Source organism: Electrophorus electricus, chromosome 18 (genome assembly GCF_013358815.1).
Source record: "Electrophorus electricus isolate fEleEle1 chromosome 18, fEleEle1.pri, whole genome shotgun sequence".
NCBI classification, from domain to species: domain Eukaryota; kingdom Metazoa; phylum Chordata; class Actinopteri; order Gymnotiformes; family Gymnotidae; genus Electrophorus; species Electrophorus electricus.
The window spans coordinates 10,461,160-10,481,185 of NC_049552.1; the positions used below are offsets into that span (position 1 = coordinate 10,461,160).

General features: G+C 41.1%; 1 protein-coding gene across 2 annotated transcripts in view; it reads right to left on the bottom strand.

Annotated features, from left to right (window-relative positions):
• LOC113570062 (5'-AMP-activated protein kinase subunit gamma-2-like) overlaps window positions 1-20,026 on the bottom strand; it is a 38,205-nt gene that overhangs the window by 15,131 nt on the left and 3,048 nt on the right. Inside the window, exons 2-4 of one of the 2 annotated variants that reach the window (XM_026998252.2) lie at window positions 19,424-19,495; window positions 15,364-15,619; window positions 2,356-2,600 (exon numbers count right to left, since the gene is read on the bottom strand). In XM_026998252.2, the coding sequence (XP_026854053.2) occupies window positions 2,356-2,600; window positions 15,364-15,619; window positions 19,424-19,495 (573 nt within the window). Of the gene's footprint in view, window positions 1-2,355; window positions 2,601-9,712; window positions 10,401-15,363; window positions 15,620-19,423; window positions 19,496-20,026 lie in introns of those variants that run through there. The other variant, XM_026998253.2, reaches the window with a different exon arrangement.

Sequence of the window (20,026 nt, forward strand, 5' to 3'; positions counted from 1 at the left end):
TGAGAGGTTCTGCAAAGAAGAATGGGAGAAACTGCCCAAAAATAGGTGTGCCAAGCTTGTAGCATCATACTGAAAAAGACTTGAGGCTGTAATTGTTGCCAAAGGTGCCTCAGGAAAGTATTGAGCAAAGGCTGTGAATACTTTTTTATTTATATATATATATATATATTTTTATTATTTTTATTATTATTTTATTTATTTATTTTTTTAAATACATTTGCAAAAATTCCAAACAAATTTTTCACTTTGTAATTATGGGGTATTGTGTGTAGAATTTTGAGGGGAAAAAAATAATTTAATCTATTTTGGATAAGGCTGTAACAACAAAATGTGGAAAAAGTGAAGCATTGTGAATACTTACTGGATGCACTGTATTTACTGCAAGTGCACCACTACCAGATTTATCCTTATGAGCTATCTAGCTCTCATAATGTTTGTGTACTTTGATGAGTGTTCTGGACAATACGTACTGACTATCATATTGTCCATTTAAAAAAAAAAGATTGAGGAGTCCGATATTACCCAAACAAAGTGCACAGTTCTGTTAGACTACACACACACACACACACACACACACACACACACACTGAAACTCATAAACATTATTTTTATTACCTCACGTGATTTGAACTGCATTCCAAAATGCAGTAACAATCAGGATAAAATCAGGCTCAGATCACTTTAAGCAGTCCACAAAACCAGCAGGAAAAATTTCAATACAAGTCTCGTCTAACATGAATATTTTACATGCTTCAAACAACATTTAAAATATTAAACTAACTGAATCTAATTTAGCGCTCTTACAGGTTCTGCTGTAGAACATTAGGAGCTATAGATGAGAAGCAGACCACAGAAGTGGAGAAAGAAGAAAATTCAGAGGAGCTAATGGAGAAAAAAACCTCAATGCTCCAGAAGACAGGATGCAATACACAATGCACCATACAGGAAAAATAATTTCACAAAACAAAATTTACTAGGCAGAATGCTGTAGCACTGCAGTGGTTTTCACTGGTTCTGGCTCATGGTGCAAGTGTGATGTAACTCCTCTCACCAGACTTCTCCAGATAACATGCCACAGAGTAACCAAAGCCAACATCCTACAACACAACCAAACCCAATGTCCTAAAGTACAACCAAAAGTTCTTGATGGTCATGGAACAGCTCTTGACAAAAGTATTTTACTGGACTGGACATTATATGCTTAGGAGCAATTACTTTAACCTTTGAGCCAACTTTCAGCCAGACAATATCAGTATCTATGTATATTACGCTGACAGCTAATGCCGATGAAGCAAGCAGAATCCAACTGTGTCATGCAGGCATGTGCAAAAACAATGTAACAACAAAAATAAAATCCAGCTGTCAAGCAAGTCATACAGTTAAAGCCATTCTCATTTTAGGTGGGTCTCTGCTTCTTTTTTTTTTATTTTAGTTTGTACTTATTACCTAAGAAACCTACAACAGCACAAAATCTGCATTATTAATGACCATGACCACCCACTAGTAATAAACAAAAATCCACTATCACCACCTGACACATAGTTCTCAATTCACATTTACGATTAAAATTATATACTGGAATAGATTTTATGGATTATTGTGTATATGAACATTGTGTATTATGGGAGCACAAAACATTTTACTTTTCAATGAAGCAAGACAAGAATGTACTATACATCAGCTATACATAAGCACTTTCCATTTTGGGTCTCAAGCTCCTTGCAGCTCACACTTCAGGGTGTCCTGCCCTATGCCTGATTCAGCTAGCTGTACAAGCCCTGCCTGTGTTGAGGCATTTTACACTGAACAAATTGTTTATTGTTTTAATTTAAAAACATACGCGTTCAGGCTCACTTAAAATAATGAGTTCCATTATTGTTCTGTTTATGTAATATATGAAGGGAGAACACTGAAATGTGTTATGCATGGGTACAGGACACGACAGACTGGAGAAGCACAGGACCAGAAACCCAGAGCTAAACTAAGCTTTTTCTATACTTATGTGAAGCACTTTGAATTGCTGTTGTGTATGAAAGGTGCTATATAAATAACCTTGCCTTAAGTCATGACCTGGGTTTCCCACTCCTGCTTCTGGATTAACCCTGCACTCCGGAAACAAATGTGCTTCCCTGCTCTCGGTGCACACCTAACTCAACTCACCAGGTAATTAACAAGCACTTTGTGAGGTTAAAAGTGGAGTGTTATAGCAGGGGGATCCCCCTAAAATGAGGGGTGGGGCTCCTCCAGGAGCAGGGCAGGGAAACACTGGCCTCCATCAAAAAGCAAACGACCAATGCCGAGTCCTTACCGGCACTGCAACTTAACCCAGGCGGGGAGAACACGATGATCACTCACCGGGCGGTAAGCAAAGCTGAAGGAGGCCAAGTTGGAGGTGAGGGTGGGGGTGGGCATAGAGGTGGACATGGGCGATCTGCCAGCGGGGGCCAGGCTGAAGCGCTGGCCAGTGTCAGGCGGGGATGAGAGCGAACGTGTCCGCCTCTTCTCCGGGCACTCTGGAGCACTGCTGGGGGCTTCCAGGGAGAAGACGGGCGGACTGGGGGTCTGTGTCGGGGTGCTAGGTGGAGAAGACAGCCCAGAGGCTAAAACAAACAGAGACAGACAGGACATGATGAAACCTATTCAACAGTTGTATACAAAAACAAACATTTTGCACAGGAATTCACTGAAAACTTTTATACTATTGTAATCTTCAAATCCATGGCTGCATCTGTTAATTGCTTGACCTAATCATATGCAATCCACAATAAAGAAGACTTTTAATGTCACTGGCAAACTGTGACTGGACAATTGCTTATGTAATATTCAATTATTCACTGTAGGCAGGAGGATGATAAAGTTTACAATACAGGCTACCTATGTGTGACACTCAGTGTGTTTATTTGCACTCAGTGATCTGATCATTATCGGATTTCTCCAGTTATCTGATTATTCAAGTACACATGTAAAGAGCATACTCAGATTTCGTAGGTCGGATTTCTTGAAACCCGATAAAGAGAGGTGGATTTAAGCACAGGAATCGCATTTCTCAATGCACGTATCTGGGTATTGATTTCTTAGACTCCTCGTGTGCAGAAATGTACATGGATAGACAAAACAAACAAAACCAAAAAGAAACCTCTAAGAAGGGCAGCATTTTGCAATAAAACCATAAAAAATGAAGGTCCATATTTTCCATTAAAAAAAAAAAGCTGGGATAAGGAGTTTTAAGTTTATGTCACATGCTACGTCTTCTATGTGTATACTGCTGGGCTGCAAAGCAGAAATCAGATTGCTACCAGATTTGTGAAGACTCTCCATTTTTCCATTATCTGACTACTGAAGCACACACAAGTGGGTTAATCGAATTATTGACAAAATCTGCTTATTATTGATAAAATCTGCTTTCTTGCCATTACTGGATTATTGAGTCCATGTAAATGCACTCATTGCTTTGCATGCACATAAAGGGTGATCAGTAATCTCCACTGGAGAGAGTACCTGTGACCTTACTAGTGTCATCTTAGTGTACACAACTGACAAGACAGCTAGCTGTGTAAACAGATGCAACTCTTGCTTTCACTTGCATGCACTGGGGATGTTACAGAAAACAGCTGTTGTGTCACATAACAAAGGTCCCACGACAAGTGTCCCACAGACACTCCCCAACCCCACACACACCCATAAACACATGCTGTCCTCCCTCAGCACATGGTAACACATGACACTCGCACACCTGCTGACCTACTGACATATTGTACCAAGCCATAACACAGTTACACAACCCTGACCATGGCATCGACACATGGGTATATACAGAACAGAGTATGTCAAAGCGTGAGATCGAATACATAATGGTAGGTTTTTGCTAGGCTTATGAGGTGTTGTCTTTTTGTTTGTTTTGTTTTTTTACCTGAACACGATTTACCATTTTAAAAACCTTGATTAATGATATATGTGTCAAGAACAAAAACAAAAAAGTGAGACACAAAAAATAAATCTTAAAACCATGTTGTGGCACTGTTGAGTTCTATTTGTTTACATGTAAATGACATTACAGCAGCAGCAAGATTATGTAGAGAAACTAAATTATTAATCAGTGTAATCTTAAATCTTGGGTTTGAGGCCCCTCACATACTCTTGAAAAAGTATAGACTGTTAATTAGGCACCTATACCCTAAATAGCAAAAAACAAAAAAACAAAAACCCATCTAATAATAGCAATAGCAAAAGCTTAACACACACACACACACACATATATATATATTTCAGCAAAATACAGAAAAAACCTAAATCTACTTTACAAAAATAAAATAAAATACACAAATAATGTTCTTTTGAAATGCACTTACATTGCCTAAAATTACATTCATTTTAGTCGAAGTGTGCTAGTTAATAGGAAAAATAACATTTCCTTGATTTCTGGTTTGAGGAGAATATGAATACATGAATGCAATGGTACCCAAGTTTCTTCAAAATAGGGAAGCGCGTCTCTTCCCCACCTCTTCTGTGTTCCACCAAATTAGTGGATTTTTTTCACCGTCAATGACATTTTCACGCAAGTATGAACTGGGTTCTGCTGTAAGCTCTCCATCCTAAAGCTAGCAAATGGTGAAAGCTACCATTGCCTCCGTTTCCAGGGCTTGCTTAGTAAATGTTTCGTGTAACTGGTTGGCTGTTGTGTCACCATGCCCAGCGAGGACGTAAACTGCTGCAGACGCTGGAAACAATAGGCCCCCATGACTGTAGGTACTCTGAAAATGTGAAGCTACAGTGACATCGCTGAAACCGGTTTATTTTCCAGTTTCCGTCTGTCAGTCGTACGCAAGTCCGTGTTTTCATGGAAACTATTTACAACAGTTCCCCACCAGTGATCAGCACTGGTTCTGAAAGCGTGGATTCCAGGTTCACTATCTCCTGACATTTAGCCGCATGCTGCTGGCTGCCTGTGGCCTGCCTGGTGTGTCACCATGTTGGCTTCTTATTTTAGCCTTTGCCACTGCAACACATTCCACAGATTCTGCTAAGCTATGTTGCTGGCACAGTGCTAAGTCTCCACAATCTCCTAAACTGCTCCAAGTGCAATACTGCCTGGTTCTACATGACTGTGTTCATTCATCAACAACCTGGCTTATACCTTTTTCCTTGATCATATTGTGAAAGCCATACTCATATTTATATATATTCCTGTTTATTCCTGTGCTTCCAGTTATTGCTTACTGGAACCCTATTCCTACAGTTGGATGGGGTCAGAACTCTACGTTCATGTCTTTTATCCGTTTTTGTGAATAATAGTCTCATAGATGCACAATGGTGTCAGGATTTGGTATAACACTGGAGTGATGCTGGATTTGCTTGGAACAGTGCAGCCTAAAATTCTGCAGTCTGTTAAGATTCATTAACTGATATTCCCCAATAAAATTAGTAAGATATTAGCAAAAAAAAAAAAAAAAAAAAAGTTGACCAAAGGAAGATTATGCATCTTGGAAAATGAATCTGATTAGCACTAATTTGCCAAATATGTATTTCGATTTTTTTCAGCAAGAAATATAATAACTACTTGTATAGGTGTATCCATTTCAACATGTTTATAAACATGTCTTTTAATTTTTCTACACATGAAACAGGAAATGCAGGCCATGAAGCGTCGGGGTGTAGTCTTCAATATCTATTTAGTCAGTATAGTATCCTACACTTAATTTTTGTTCAAATAAATTTAAGGCACACAGTACTGAGAAATGCAACAAAGATTTTTTTACCCTGAGGGATAATTTTCAATAGGGTGCTATTAAAATGGAAAAATAGACTACTTGGCTGCATCCTTGATGCTAGAACCCCCAAAACACTAATATAAAAATGCTATCGAACATCAGGCCTTACTCATTTGGGTGCATATTTTCAAGATGTGTCCTTAGGTTGCTTATACTGGAATGGTAGGCTAACTGTAGCTTACAATTCTTGCATGCAACTTTATCATGAGGTTCCACAGTTTTGCCACCTACTGACCAAAACTTAAATGGAGGGCAAATTACTCTCTCTGCAGCAGAGTTGTGAACTCTCTCCAATTGCTAAAATACAGTTGTTGAATTATTCGCTTGTTTTGGCTTGACATACATTGCATTTATGAAAGTGATGTGGTATGACTCCTGTTCGTTATACTGTACATTCAGTGCAGCAGCCGAGGCCACACGAGGCAGACAGCGAAGGTAGTGCTGTCCACCCCCCACCATCGAATGTCTGGGTTTTAAATAATTCGATTACAAAATCAAATTTATAAAATTCGTTGACAGCAGTAATGTTTATGTATAGTCTGTCATTAATGAACGTGATTAGATCATGTCATTGTTAAAAGTGATTCAGCCTTACGGCCCTCTGACGGCAGAGCCAAGTTGCTCAGAATCCGGAAGTGCTCTACATTCACGCTATACCGTGGGCTGTTGGCTTGCTGAGACCGTCTAACCATCCTACTGTGCAACAGGGTTCTGGGGGCATGGGGGTGGGGGGTTATTCTTTTCCAGACATCTGTGACCCACAGCGAATTTCCTGAAGAGGCCTAGAAGCCCCTGTCTGATTTCCTGTGTCACCTCCATTGGCCTCCGTCACCCAGGTAGCCAGGATCCTAGTAGCCTCTAGTGAGTTAGGCTAATAGGTTAAGTGCATCCCTGTCATGGTCATTTCTCCTCTCAGAGCAGGTTGTTTACCGTATTACTAATCTCTGACCTGCAGGTTCATATGTGGGTTTGGATTGAAATAATCACCTCCTTCAGACCTTGCAGTCCATTAGCAGGATGCTGGCCACTTTAACTGGAGGAATTCCCAGTTTATTTCCCTCTTCCTCTTATTTGTTTGGCTTGCGTGGTTTGAGAAGGTCCCCTCACCCGAGGGAAAACACAATCAGGTTCCTATCCTCCAGATTGCTAAGCAACATGTCAGTGATTCAGATTTCTCTCCGTTTGGGCCACAAAGCTATGCGCTGTCTGGTGATGTATCGGGTAGAAGTCAAAAATGCAAACTGTGGAGGAGGTCCTGTACCAGGCCACACCTTCCCAGAGTATCACATTAATGGAATATTCATTGAAGAAATATTACAGCTTTTTTTCAACCTAGGTTTTATCTACTGCACTGTAACATATGATTGTTAACCATAGGCAAAAACGTAGACACATTTCCCAGTACTTAGAAAAGAATGGAAAACTTGACTCAAAAGATACAACAGCTGTGCTATTAGGAGATTGGGAAGATACATGGTGTAACTTTATGAATCATCCTGTAGGAAATGATAGACAGGCAGTGTACCTACGCATCAAATGGCACAACTGAATATCTCGGCCTCATTAACAATGACTGCTATTCTTAGCGATCGAGCCCACGAGATTCTGGTTGCGAGCCTGGTTCTGCCTGAGCCAAAAACAACACCTGCAGTCGCAATCACCTGTCCATCTCTCCAACACTCCTGTTGAGCGAGTCAGGGTAAAAATAGTCAGTTTAAGAGTTTCTCTTATGTTTCGCATACAGTCATCATTAAAAGACTGACTGTCCTAAAGTGGATGGGCAACAGTGATCACCATGCTGGGATGCTTTCTAGGAAACACAATGCAATTTTCTAGGAAAATGGATGTTATTTTCTGTAAAAGATAAACTATTTCCAGAATGTTGCACAAACCCTTTCAGACTCTGTATGCTCCAATTGAGCCAAACAATGATCGAGTCTCTCGTTGGGTGCATGGTGAATGTGAGAGAACACAATTCACTAATACAGAAGGGAACACAAGGCTTTAAGTCTAATTTACGTCAGCAGCCTGCAATCTCATGTGACACACAGGAATCCCTGTGGGGCGACTCTGCCCCATTACACATCACTCCTGTCAAGCTGAGGTAATATGATGAATCACAAGGTTCCCGTGTGTGTCTGCGCACGAGAGATGGTGATGCTAATAGAGAGTATGTTGATAGTGTCCGAAAGCACATGCCATAGTGTATCTGTATTGCTGTCGACAGATAGGAGCGTTTAGTGTACTAAACAGGCACTACCACTGCAGGTCAGTTCACAGTCAGACCTCAGGGCCCATCTGTGCCAAACTACATATACATAGAAATACATACATTACAGATTCATACAAACACCACCAACTCTGACCTGAAATAACTGACCCGAAGAGAACAGGTCCTTCGGAACCATATGGGCTAGAGTCCAAACTGTTCACACAAAAGGTACACTATTTGAATTACACATCTATGCAAGCAGTACAATGCAGAATTGACCTACAATAGAAAACCTGAAGCATTACTCATGACATATATACATGGCATAAAAGAGTATTTTAAAGGAAAACTTCTCAAATATGAACACAACAAATATGAACATCGAACTGCTACGCAAACAGCTCACACACTCCTGTGGAGAATTCTGTCTTTGTCGGTGTTCTAAATCAGCACCATGGCATCCCTTACAGCAGAGCCCTGACCCTACCAACCAGGTGTAATGCAGGTGCCAGGTCCTCCAGAGAGCATTGACTAGGCGATCTATTTTAATGAAACTTGACATACAAAAATAGGCTGCCCGAGAGTGAACACAGACATGAGGACCAAGGCTTTGTTATGACAGTTAGGTAAGTGTGCTAACACTGGACAAAGGCAGCAGTCAAACACAGATGTAATGTACTATGGAACAGAATTAGGATTACCAAACACACACATATGAATATAACCAGACAAACAGATAAATGGAATGTCTTGTAGTGTCCATGTAGTGCTCTAAAAAAAAAAAGAAGCTGTATGTGACTTGCAGAGGTGGGTAGCAACGCGTTACTTTTACACTGTTACATTCGAACAAACTGTACTTCCAGAGATGCTTTAAAAGAGGTAACTTAATACTCGAGTACATTTGCTAGGTCAAAAAGTGTGTTAACTCTCTCCTACAACATTAATCCCCAAGATTTATTTGATCTTTTTTCAAAAAAAGAGAGTCACATGTTTGTTTGTTTTTGTCCACATTCAGCACTGTGCTCTCCCAAGACATCAACACATGAGATTTGGCTAAAAATAAATGGAGGTTTTCAGCCAAGTCATTGACCTCTATGGATTGCAAGAACATACAGTGGGCCATCAAAAAGGCCTTCATTCCCATCACAAGCAGTGCTTAACAGAACACCTCATACTACAAAATACCTTCCCAAGCATTTTCAAAATTTGTTTCTAAGACACATGCCCAGATGATGGTCCTGTTTTAATCATGCTGTTACAGGACATGAACAGTGTTTTAATGGAGTCTGTTTCAAGCAGATCTCTCTGTCAGTATCATGCTACTGCAAACTGAATAAATCTTGCAAAAGTCTTCAATCCATAGCTCTCTCTCAATGCCCACTGGCAAGAGCTAAAAGCAACATATCAATGGACACAAACATACCCACGTGCTGCCTGATACCCACAGGACTTGCTCTAATACCAACTACACAGCATGTAAAGCTCCAGTCAGGAGGAAGTAAAGAACACACCGTTCAGTTTAACTGGAGTACACACAGAGAACAGTCTGTGTTGTAAAAGGTCTCATCTTATAACTTGCCAGACTTTTAATCTACTTGGAGAAGATGAATCCCTCACTAACAGCAATGTGATTATTCTGAAAGTGCCTAACGTTAAGGCCAGAGACTTTTTTCAATGCTCTTTTTTCTTCTTGATCTACTATTGCCCGTTTTCCATTTGAATGGTACAGTACCAGCAGAGACACACGGGGTCTCGGACATGCGTCTCCGGCTCATCTGCTTCTCTTCCTTGCGCTTCCTGTTCCTCGGGAAACTGCTGAACCTCTTCATAGGAAACGAAGGGTCTTGACGCTAGATGGACCATAAACCATGCCCTGCGGACCTCAGTGCGGTTAACTGTTCAAGAGCCCTTCAGATAGAATGCCTGCAGAGCCAAGAAGGGACTGAAGCACTACTCCCTAGTCGAGGGGCGGAGGGGTGAAACTCAGTGAAGGGTAGCTGTTCAGATCCAAGGAGCCCAAGGAGTGTTGCCTGATCTTGAAGTTCATTCAAAGATGCGTGAAAAACAAGCAGCAGCTGGAGAGTCCGTCCTGTTTTTAGATGAAGAGTCTTCACTGAGGAATGTGATTGTTTTGCCCTTTTTGTAGCAGTCTCCTAAAGTGAGAGTGTTTCACCTGTCCTATAAATTCTCGACGATGTCGGCCTCATCCCACCAGGTTTCAGGGAATGTTCACTGCTGTATGGGCTGTTGTTGTACCACTTGCTGTTCCAGGGTTCTACTCCCAAACTCCTTGAGTTGGTGAAATGCAAGCAAGGCTACAGAGTGTCAGGTCACACGCCGACCATCACACTGCCGGGGCGACAAACTCTGCACGTTCAGCTTTCTCAGAACTGATACCTTGTCTGTCCCACACTCATCCAATTAATAGCCCTCTCCCTCCCTCCTTCAGCTGAGGCTGTTGGGCAGTGATCCCAATCCCCCACCCCCGCCTGCTCTCTCTCTCTCTCTCTCTGCATTGAATTGCCAGGTGCAGTTGCATGTCTTTTTAAAATAGTCCACATGGCAGATAGCTGTAAATGCAGAGCCTCCAATGACAGGCAGTTCTGCCCACCATCAGGCCCAGCCACTCCCCTTCGGTTAGACCAGCCGTCACTTAACCTTACCTGCCCACCACTTGACCCCTGATCGCTCTTCCCACTGGACACTTCTTCTGCTGCTTGACATTTTACACAGATGTACAGTCGTTTCTCAAATTATGAGCACTACTTTCTTCTTAACATTAAAGGCTGAGGATGTGTATGATGAGGTTCTTCCAAAAGCACCTCCTGCATTTAGTCTCAACTTCAAGAGTTGAAATAATGGTTCGTGCCTCCCTAGTACAGTGTCCACTCTGTTCTGTCCCTTTTCTTCTACATCTCACGGTCCGAGTGCTCTTCACTACTCCTGCCTCCCTCTCAGAGATCCCTGCTGTTCCTGTCTGAGGTCTCCCCAGAACGCCTTGCAGGGAGCACCATGTTTGAGACAGAGAGCATTTAGCTGACACTTGTATTCAAAGCAACTTACAATTATGACTGAATACAACTTGAGCAATTGAGGGTTAAGGGCCTTGCTCAGGGGCCCAACAGTAGCAACTTGGAAGTGGTCAGACTTGAACTGACAATCTTCTGATTACTAGTCAAGTACCTTAACCACTGAGCTACCCCTGCACGTGAGTGAGACAGACAGACAGACAGACAGACAGACAGACAGACAGACAGACAGACAGACAGACAGACAGACAGACAGACAGACAGACAGACAGACAGACAGACAGACAGACAGACAGACAGACAGACAGACAGACAGACAGACAGACAGACAGACAGACAGACAGACAGACAGACAGACACGAACATGGTATGGGTGCTTATCTCCTGACAAGGTCATGGCACTGTTATGTGCAACACAAAAAGGGGGTGAAAGTCTAGAGTGCAAGTGTTTTATGTAAAAGAAAAAATAATTCTACACAGGCAAAAGTATTACATCATACGCAAATTACATGTGAATTAATTGTAAAATGTATGAATAGGATGGAATTTAATTATTTATTGGATGGATGGATGGTTGATACTGCAAGTCAAGAATGCAGAAATAAGGCCTCATATACCTCCACAGAAATAAAAATATGCTAGAGAAAACTTTGACCCCCATCAGGAGGTGGTGATGAGTGGAAAGAGTTGAGGTCACACTTTTGACTGCTCATCACGTGCCTCATAGTGATGGGTGATGGGTCACTCTGGCTGATGGGTCATGGTATCACCTCGCTGCGCATAGGTGATATGACGAAGGCAACAGACATGGCATGGAAATATGCGGCACTGAAATAACTTTAGTCTAGACTGGACTGGAAGGGAGCAGAGTTGCTTCACTCAGTGAGACTACTGGTTTGACTCCGAGTGCCTCCTAGTGGGAAGTCTGGTCCCTGTTTTACACTGTATATGCCATGTACGAAAAATCAGAACTATTTAACAAAGGGGATATGCAGAAACAAGGCCTGAAATAATGGCTTAGAAAGCAACATACGTCTTCTGAGAGTGACCAGATCGAACATGAGATGCTGTTAGATCCTAAAAGTACTGCCAGAATTACATTTGATGCATCTCAAATGCAGGCTTTGTGTTCTCTGACTGTGCTAGCACATCCAAGTGAACTGCATTGTGCAGCCGTTTACAAAATATCAGCATGCTGTCAAAAATCACACAAAAGTGATGAATTAATGAAAATATTATTTTAAAAAGTTAACAGTTGCCATTGAAGATAACTGGACAGCACAACCGTCTAATTTTTCCTCATAGAAAAAGTTCTACAGTTATTTTGAAGGCTTCTTAGCTGGCTGAAGGCAGCTCCACTGTAGGAGGCCAACTCATGTCAAACCTGCAGTCTCTATGGCTGGCCCAAACTCCTGAATATTGCTGTTGTTAAAATTCAAAGGGTATGACTCCCAGCAGTAGGTCTTGGAGAGCAGGCCACTTCAGACATGATGCCATTCGAAAGCACCCAAAGACCAACCCTTTTACACAGGTGACCTTCCAAGCACAACACTTTAAACTGCTACAACCAAATGGAAGCTTCTCTCTCAAACATTCAGTCACTAACACTAATTAGTAAACCTGAAAAGAGACCAGCGAAGGGTGATGCAGTAGTTTTAGGAAAGTGAAATAACTGTGAAACGAAAAAGGAAATAGTTTAGCCCCCTGGTGCTCGTGTACTGGGACACCATTGTACACTACTATTACACTTTAATACAAAGTAGTAACAACAAAGAATGACTGCACTGTACTCTAACTTTAACAATATCATCTGTAATGCTACAATATTAAGATTTAAAACTATTTTTTTGGCCAGAAAAAAAAAGAATACCATCACAATGATGTTGCTCAAACAGAGTCAAAAGCAGTTCTGTCCTGCAGCATCCTCATTAGTCAATTCCAGGGGGAAGCTACAGAAAACTAAATCTGGGAGAAATGTGACGAAGCTGGTTTGCTAATGCCAGGCTCTTAACTAGAATAAAACCACAAGGAGCCTGTAACTTGGTTGTAAGATGTCGGGCTGTTTACAGCGGCTTAGTTCAAAACACACTGTGTATCGGCATTTATGAAATAAGAATTCATGATACGGAATGAAAATTTTAATCTACATCCTTATCAGAGTAGCAAATGATTAACACTGCGTTCTTAAGCCCTTAAGTGTATTAAGGGCTCTAGAAACACTCTGCCTTGATTTAAAACAACTCAGCAGAATGATGTTGGTTTGTATTGTTTGTGCTGTTCATACTGTAATTCTTGTGTTGACAATTACATTTGTGTTGGAAGTAACAAAGCAACAACACCATAATGGTTGAGCAAGAATCATGTTCTCACCAAGATATATTTGGGGAACTGAAACCTGGCTCATAATGCACTATATATATATATATATATAAATATCCCCATCCAAGCCCATCTTTCTCTCAATTAAATCTTTTGCTTTGCTTCATGAAGGTGCATCACCGTTCATACCTTCATTAGACAAAATATAATCCCAAAGCTAAACCTTTGGTCGCTGTGGTCTGTCACTTCCATAACATCACCTCTTTTCAGATTTACTAAGTAAGAAGTTTACCTCACGCATTACATAAGAGTGTTGTAGTACATGTAGTAGCACGAACGACCTCTGCTGATCGTCTAAAGTGTCTGAGGTTTTCAGGCAGGAAGTGTCCTCGCATGTCGGCATGGGTACCATCAACCTCTCAACAGCCTTTTCTGATGCAGAACTGAAACCAGTCATAACATAGTGGTGCAGATAGCACTCTAGCATACACACAATAAAAACAGTGAGTGTGTGAAAGAGGGGTGGGGTGGGGAGAGAAAGATCTGCAGAAGCCGAATCTTACAAAATATGTCCAGTATTCAGATAAAGGTTAGTCTAAGCAGAAAAGGTTTTGGAACATGGTACATTGCAGAGGTTAATAAAAACACTTCCTTGTTAACAGCTGTGGGTTGTTGTCTCAAACACACTGCCCCTTGTGCTGGGCTTCATAGCACCTCTGCCAGTGCTGATGCACTTTGAACCCCCAGTTAAACTCTTCCTCACATGCACAGCTCTGAAGCTATTAAAATTAAGAAAACTGCAATCAGTCTCTTACTATACACCTTTCAAGCCATTAAACAATCAAAGGCTCGCTAACCACAATTGTGATCACAGCACTTCCTGCTCAGGGATTTCAACTCTTGAAACGACAGGAAGCCGCACTCTTTATGAGTTGACGCAGAGTCGGTCTCTTGCACTTCAAACCCAACCTCATCCCGCAATGATTGGTACTGCAAAACAGATATCCGATAAGCATAAAGGCCCCAACCTGCCAACAAAGACGACTGCAACAGGATGAGTAAACAGGCAGCGCTTAGCAGTGATGGCACTTTGAGCCTCAGTTTTGTGTTACTGGGATGACCGTCTCTTGTGCAGGTTGGTGATGACTGCAGAGACAGCTCTCAACAATGACTTGCTCCCAATTGGTGAACCGACCTCCTCCGGGTAAAGAGATGCATGGATAATATAAAGTGGACCCAGAAAATATAAAACTACTCCCAACTGACTCACATTTCAGGGCTCAGAGGACAATGTGTAGAAAATGTAGCACTAGCTATATGCCCTCAAAATGGGGTGCATGCGATGCCAAATTCAAATGATCAATTTCCAAGTTTTTACATGTGATTTTATGATGATTATATTACTATACACACATAGTCCTGTGAATATTGAGATTCAGTGTTTTGTGCAGATGTGATCAACTGCCCATTCACAAACTGTCCATTCACATCAGCAGCCAACCACATGCTGCTGTAAAGGCATTAAAGCTTGGCCTCACTTATAAACAGCAAACAGGGACGATCTGGAATTAACCTGTTCAATTAGATCGGCAAGCTGACAGGGTTAGAGATAATTGGTAAGTTGAAAGGGTTAAAGAAAGGTGATCTTACACATATGGCACACTGACTGCTCAGAGATATTGGCGCACTGAATTATTGCTAATAAGGATTTACAATAATTCTCTCGTAGTTATTTCACTTTGATTTGACAACAGTTTCTGTAACGTTATGTTTTAGCTGAGATGTGAAGAGCACTAGCCAGCATATCCTGAATAGCAAGTGACCCAAACATTTATTGCCTGTCGTGGGGTTAATGTATCACATGACTTATTTATGCCCTTGGCACTGAGAAATGAATGTCTCTAAAATGAATGTCCCTTTCCCTTGTTTGTTATGCCCTGCAGTCGAACTGAAGATGTAGGGCTATAAAGTAGGGGATATCACAGAAAACTAGGACTCCCTACTGAAAATGCTCAGCTCTTTGCTGGTTTCTTACCTTTTCGGGCTCTGGAGAAGAGCCTGATGCTGGCAGGGGCAGAGTTAGATGAGGAGCGGAAGATACCACTGAAACTGAGGCGGTGGGGGGATTTGGGGGGTGAGTCCTGGTGGGTGGCTGGGGGGTAGGGGAAGGTGGTCTTTGTTGAGCTTGGACTGTCCCTGGGGTGTACAGGGGCTGACATAGGGCTCGACGGCTGCATGAAAGGGCCCCTTATGCAGAAGCCTTTAGTGGGGCTGGCAGAGGAGCTCTTCACCTAAAGGAAAGAACAGAAATCACGGAGGAACTGTAAGAGTTTACCATTTAAATACAGGAAATTTAATTAATCAAAGTTGATGATGAAGCTGTTTAAATTGAAATGCAAACAAAGTTGCGTGCAAAAATACTAATCTAGAAGTACTAGGGGTATAACAATACAATTTTACGGTTTGACTTTCAGATTCTGAATTCAAGATATAACATTTTTTGATATGTTAAAAAATGTGTTTTATACAGATATTGGGTTATTTATTACATAGACTAGTTTGGAAAAGAATACAAATTATATTACGTCCCTTTGCAAAGAGTGATCTTATAATGCAGTTGAACAACTGAGCTAAAACAATACACAAACTTTCTACAGCATATGAGAGACCCACTTTATCGATCCTTTAACATTTCATTAAAATTAATAGTTAGTACCGAAATTACTAAGAGGCTCAATGCACACAAAATGCAAACATTGTAAGGATTCTCTGATCATTTTATTAACTTGCATTTCTGATACAGTTAGAACTCAGAGCTCAGTATATGACAGCTGATATGATATAGTTACTGTAAAAAAATCTGTTAGTCACTATATATATATAGGCAGCTCTGAGACGCTCTGACAGTATTTTCATATTGAAAAAAAAATCGGGTTTGAACAAGAAATCACTATTGCTAAATCCAACAAAACAAAAAAGTAACACCGTAGTTAAATCCCATTACAACACAGCAACAAGGACAAGTCATTGCACAATGCAGACAGATTTTGAGTAGAAGAGGAAAGACAGGAGGCACAAGAACTATATTACTATTGTAATCGGTGAACAGCATAATTAAATCCCCCACCACAGGCATAATAAATAAAAAACTGCTGTGTGTGTCAGAATTAGTGGATCTGCATATGAATTCATATAATCATATTTCAAAAGTATTTCTCGCCAGAATTTCTTTTCTCAGGCTGAAACAAATCAAGCAAAAAACCCTCAGTACTGTAAGAGAATATCATCACTAGCTTAGATTCTTAGGATAGTTTACATTCCACAGGAAGTACAAAAATACAGAATAAAAACACACACAGGCATATCCACTCACATGTCCACAAAAAGAAAAAAAGACCACTGGAGGGCTGCATAGTAACTATATAGTAATATAGCTTTGTAACTATATATGGCATAGTAACTATATACTGCATAATAACTATATATAGCCTAGTAGCTATATATTTGTGCTAATCATTACTGCAATGTAGGCCTTTGTAACACTGATGGCCACAATATGCAAATGATTTTATTGCGCACTATGAGCACATGACCTATAGCAGACATTTCAGATGAGGGCTCTGCTGGTGTTCTGAGGAAGCACAGCATTCACATAAATATTTTGAGTCAAAATAATGCAGGTCGGTTTTTGAGCATGCCGAAAGAGTAAGTTAACAAAGTCTTTTAATATATTACTATACCCGCAACATCATATTTTTGTTGAGATCACAAAAGTATTTGTTAAAATATTAGAAGGAAAAATACTTTATAAATCATAACGCCAAAAGATTTTTTTAACAAGAGTGTCAGCTCAATACTTTATAGTAATACGTAAGATCAGTATTTGGTCAGTGGCAGCTAGCAGTTTAGTTCAGTGCTTGTTGGATCCCACACCGCTCTTCTTCGGACCATGTGAAACTGATGCATGATTTCTCATTGGCTCCAGATCCACGGCCATGGGCTGAGCAGCGAGGCCCTGTCTGGCTCCTCTGTGAAGGCTAAAACCTCAAAGCTGTGACCTTCAAATGTTTGACGCACACCCAGGCACTGTATATGGTCATGCACCAAAGGTTTTTTTAGGGGCTTTTGATATTTTCTCCCCCCCTCGTGCTGTTTTACTGGCTTGGATTTTGTTTGTCCTTTGATTATAAGACTGTCGCTGTCTTATCATTATGATTGTGTAAACATCTGGAGTCTCTCAGCACCTGTGCGTGAGTGTGGGTAAAAAAAGGGGGGGGGGGGGGTGGAGTCCTGAGAAATGACGGCTCACCCACCTTTGACGAGTCATCATGAAAGGTAACCACACAAATTCAGAACTATGGCTGCGGCTTTGTTTTAGGCCACATGGTGTTGGCACCAAATAAAAGTGACAACATGTGCATCGGGTCTTGTTTTGCTGGTGTTTCTATTGGTGTTTCTATTGTATTGAAATCTTTAATTTTTAATCTTTAAAGGACGCCACGGGAAGAACGGCAGCCCCGATGCACTGGGGAAAACCAAACTCTAAAACTTCCCAAACAAAACCAGAAAATAGGGAGGAACTTTAATGGCTAAGGGGAGCCTCGGGAGGGAGACAGACTTGAGAGGGAAAACTGGAGAAGGGAGAGGATGTGTACAAACACAGACACCCTCGCAGAGCAGAAGAGAGGTGTAGCACAAGGGCTCACAGACCTCAATACCCAGAGTTACCAGCTAGGAGCTTGGCTCAACACTTTAGCACTGAGTGACTGGGTCACTGGGCTTATATAGATCTAGCCCAGCTGTTGATTGGTAGTGTGCCTGACTCGAGGCCTCCCCCTGGTGGCCGGAGGGGACCTCGGCCTGGTGCCAGCCCTTACAATTATTACTCACAGTGTTTTAGTTATTCCAAAAGACAGTTAGTAATCCAATATTATTAATTTAAGTAAAGGTGGCAATGAAACAGTGGTGAATGAAAGAAATGTTCATAAATATCAGCCCAGGAGTCATGAGTGAGTTATGCACACCTTATGACTATTTAATATAGCTGCTAATATGACAAAATGATTAATGATGGTGGTTAAAGAGAGCCTCTTGCTTTTCCATTCTTATGCATTAATGCTGTGATGAGAAAACTTGCTTAAGGCTGGCCTGAATCCACACCTTCCCTCTGAGCCAATCCTATTACAAAACAAGAGCAAACACTCCCACCCCTTTCACAAAGCACACACCATGTCTATAGTATTCTGCATAAATGTGGATTTTGACAAGCTAAGCATATATCTGTGAAGCCTGATCTCTGATGAGCATTTCTAAAAGGTATACTGGCACCAAGTTTATTAGAAGCCACTCTACAGTTCACTGGCAGTGACATGATCACAAAAGCAGCACATTGTACAGCAGGCACTGATTCATCGTTAACGCACTGCTATAGCAGAACCAGGGTGCAAGATTACTGTCTTGACAACCATGTGGTCTATGAAACCGAGAAATAGACAAATCCAAAACACTCAAAGGAACACACTGTTCACACTAAGTACTAACTAACTTATGAACCCTTTGTTTGCAGGCATTTAAACATTTTATCAGGATTATGAGGCCTAAAATGTCCGCCATGTTTTTTCCCCCAAATCAACTACTAAAATTACATTTCTGGGCTCTCCACTTGAACGTACGTTTATGCCTAAGAATGATGTCTGCCAACATTTTACAGACTAATCTGGCCCCAACAGTGATGTGTGATGAGCAATCAATATTTGGTAAAGCAGTTTGATTTAGAACTGAGGTTCTAGATAAGAGAGACTTTGGCACCATGGAAACTAAGATAGATTGTCTCCAACTCACACACATGAAAGTCTTGTATTGTTTTATTGAAGACAAACTACACCGTTATTTATTGCTATCATTAGTTGATAATGAGTTGCCCTTGGACCACCTCTGCTTTTAATGTAGCTGTTTATCCATGAAGTCATTCAGGGGCAATAACACAGCTAATGGCTTTTCTCACTTGGTGTCTGGTGGGCTAGCAGAACAACTGCTGTGCCAGTGTCTCCCTTTGGATCAGCCAAACGTGCAGTGTTAGGAAATTACGTCATTACCTTTGGTGTTCCAGCTGTGTCAGGTTTGAATGTTTCTCCATCCACACAAGGAGAGGCAAATGGACTCAGCTCCTGTGTCAGAGAAAATAAGCTATTATGTCACCACGAGGGGGATTCCACACAGACCAACCTTTAACCAATATGTTATTCTCAGTTGATGACTGACAGCAATTTAACAACCAGAGTTTATACTTGTTCCTAAATGACACATCTTATCCAGAGCGACTTTTGTAAAGTGGATAAGAGCATCTGCCTAATACCGTAAAAGTTAATATAAATGTCCCTTTGTATGGTGTCACTATGTTTTCTACTCTGCTAGGTCCTTTCAAATGTAGTCTAACTCTCAAATTTTGATTACATTCATAAACTGAGATATACAATCTGAATCAGCACTGGAGAAAACAAGCATTTCTTAAACATCAATAAGGTGCAGTTTAACAAATGCTTTCCTTGTTACTTGCCAGCTACTATTCAGAAATATTAGCTGCCTTGTTTCCTAATGTTATAATCTTCTCTGCTGTGCTCACCTACCTTATGTGTATCTGCCAGCTCATTTTGGCATGCATTTTCAAAATCTCACATGTATTCAACCTTTTACCCCCC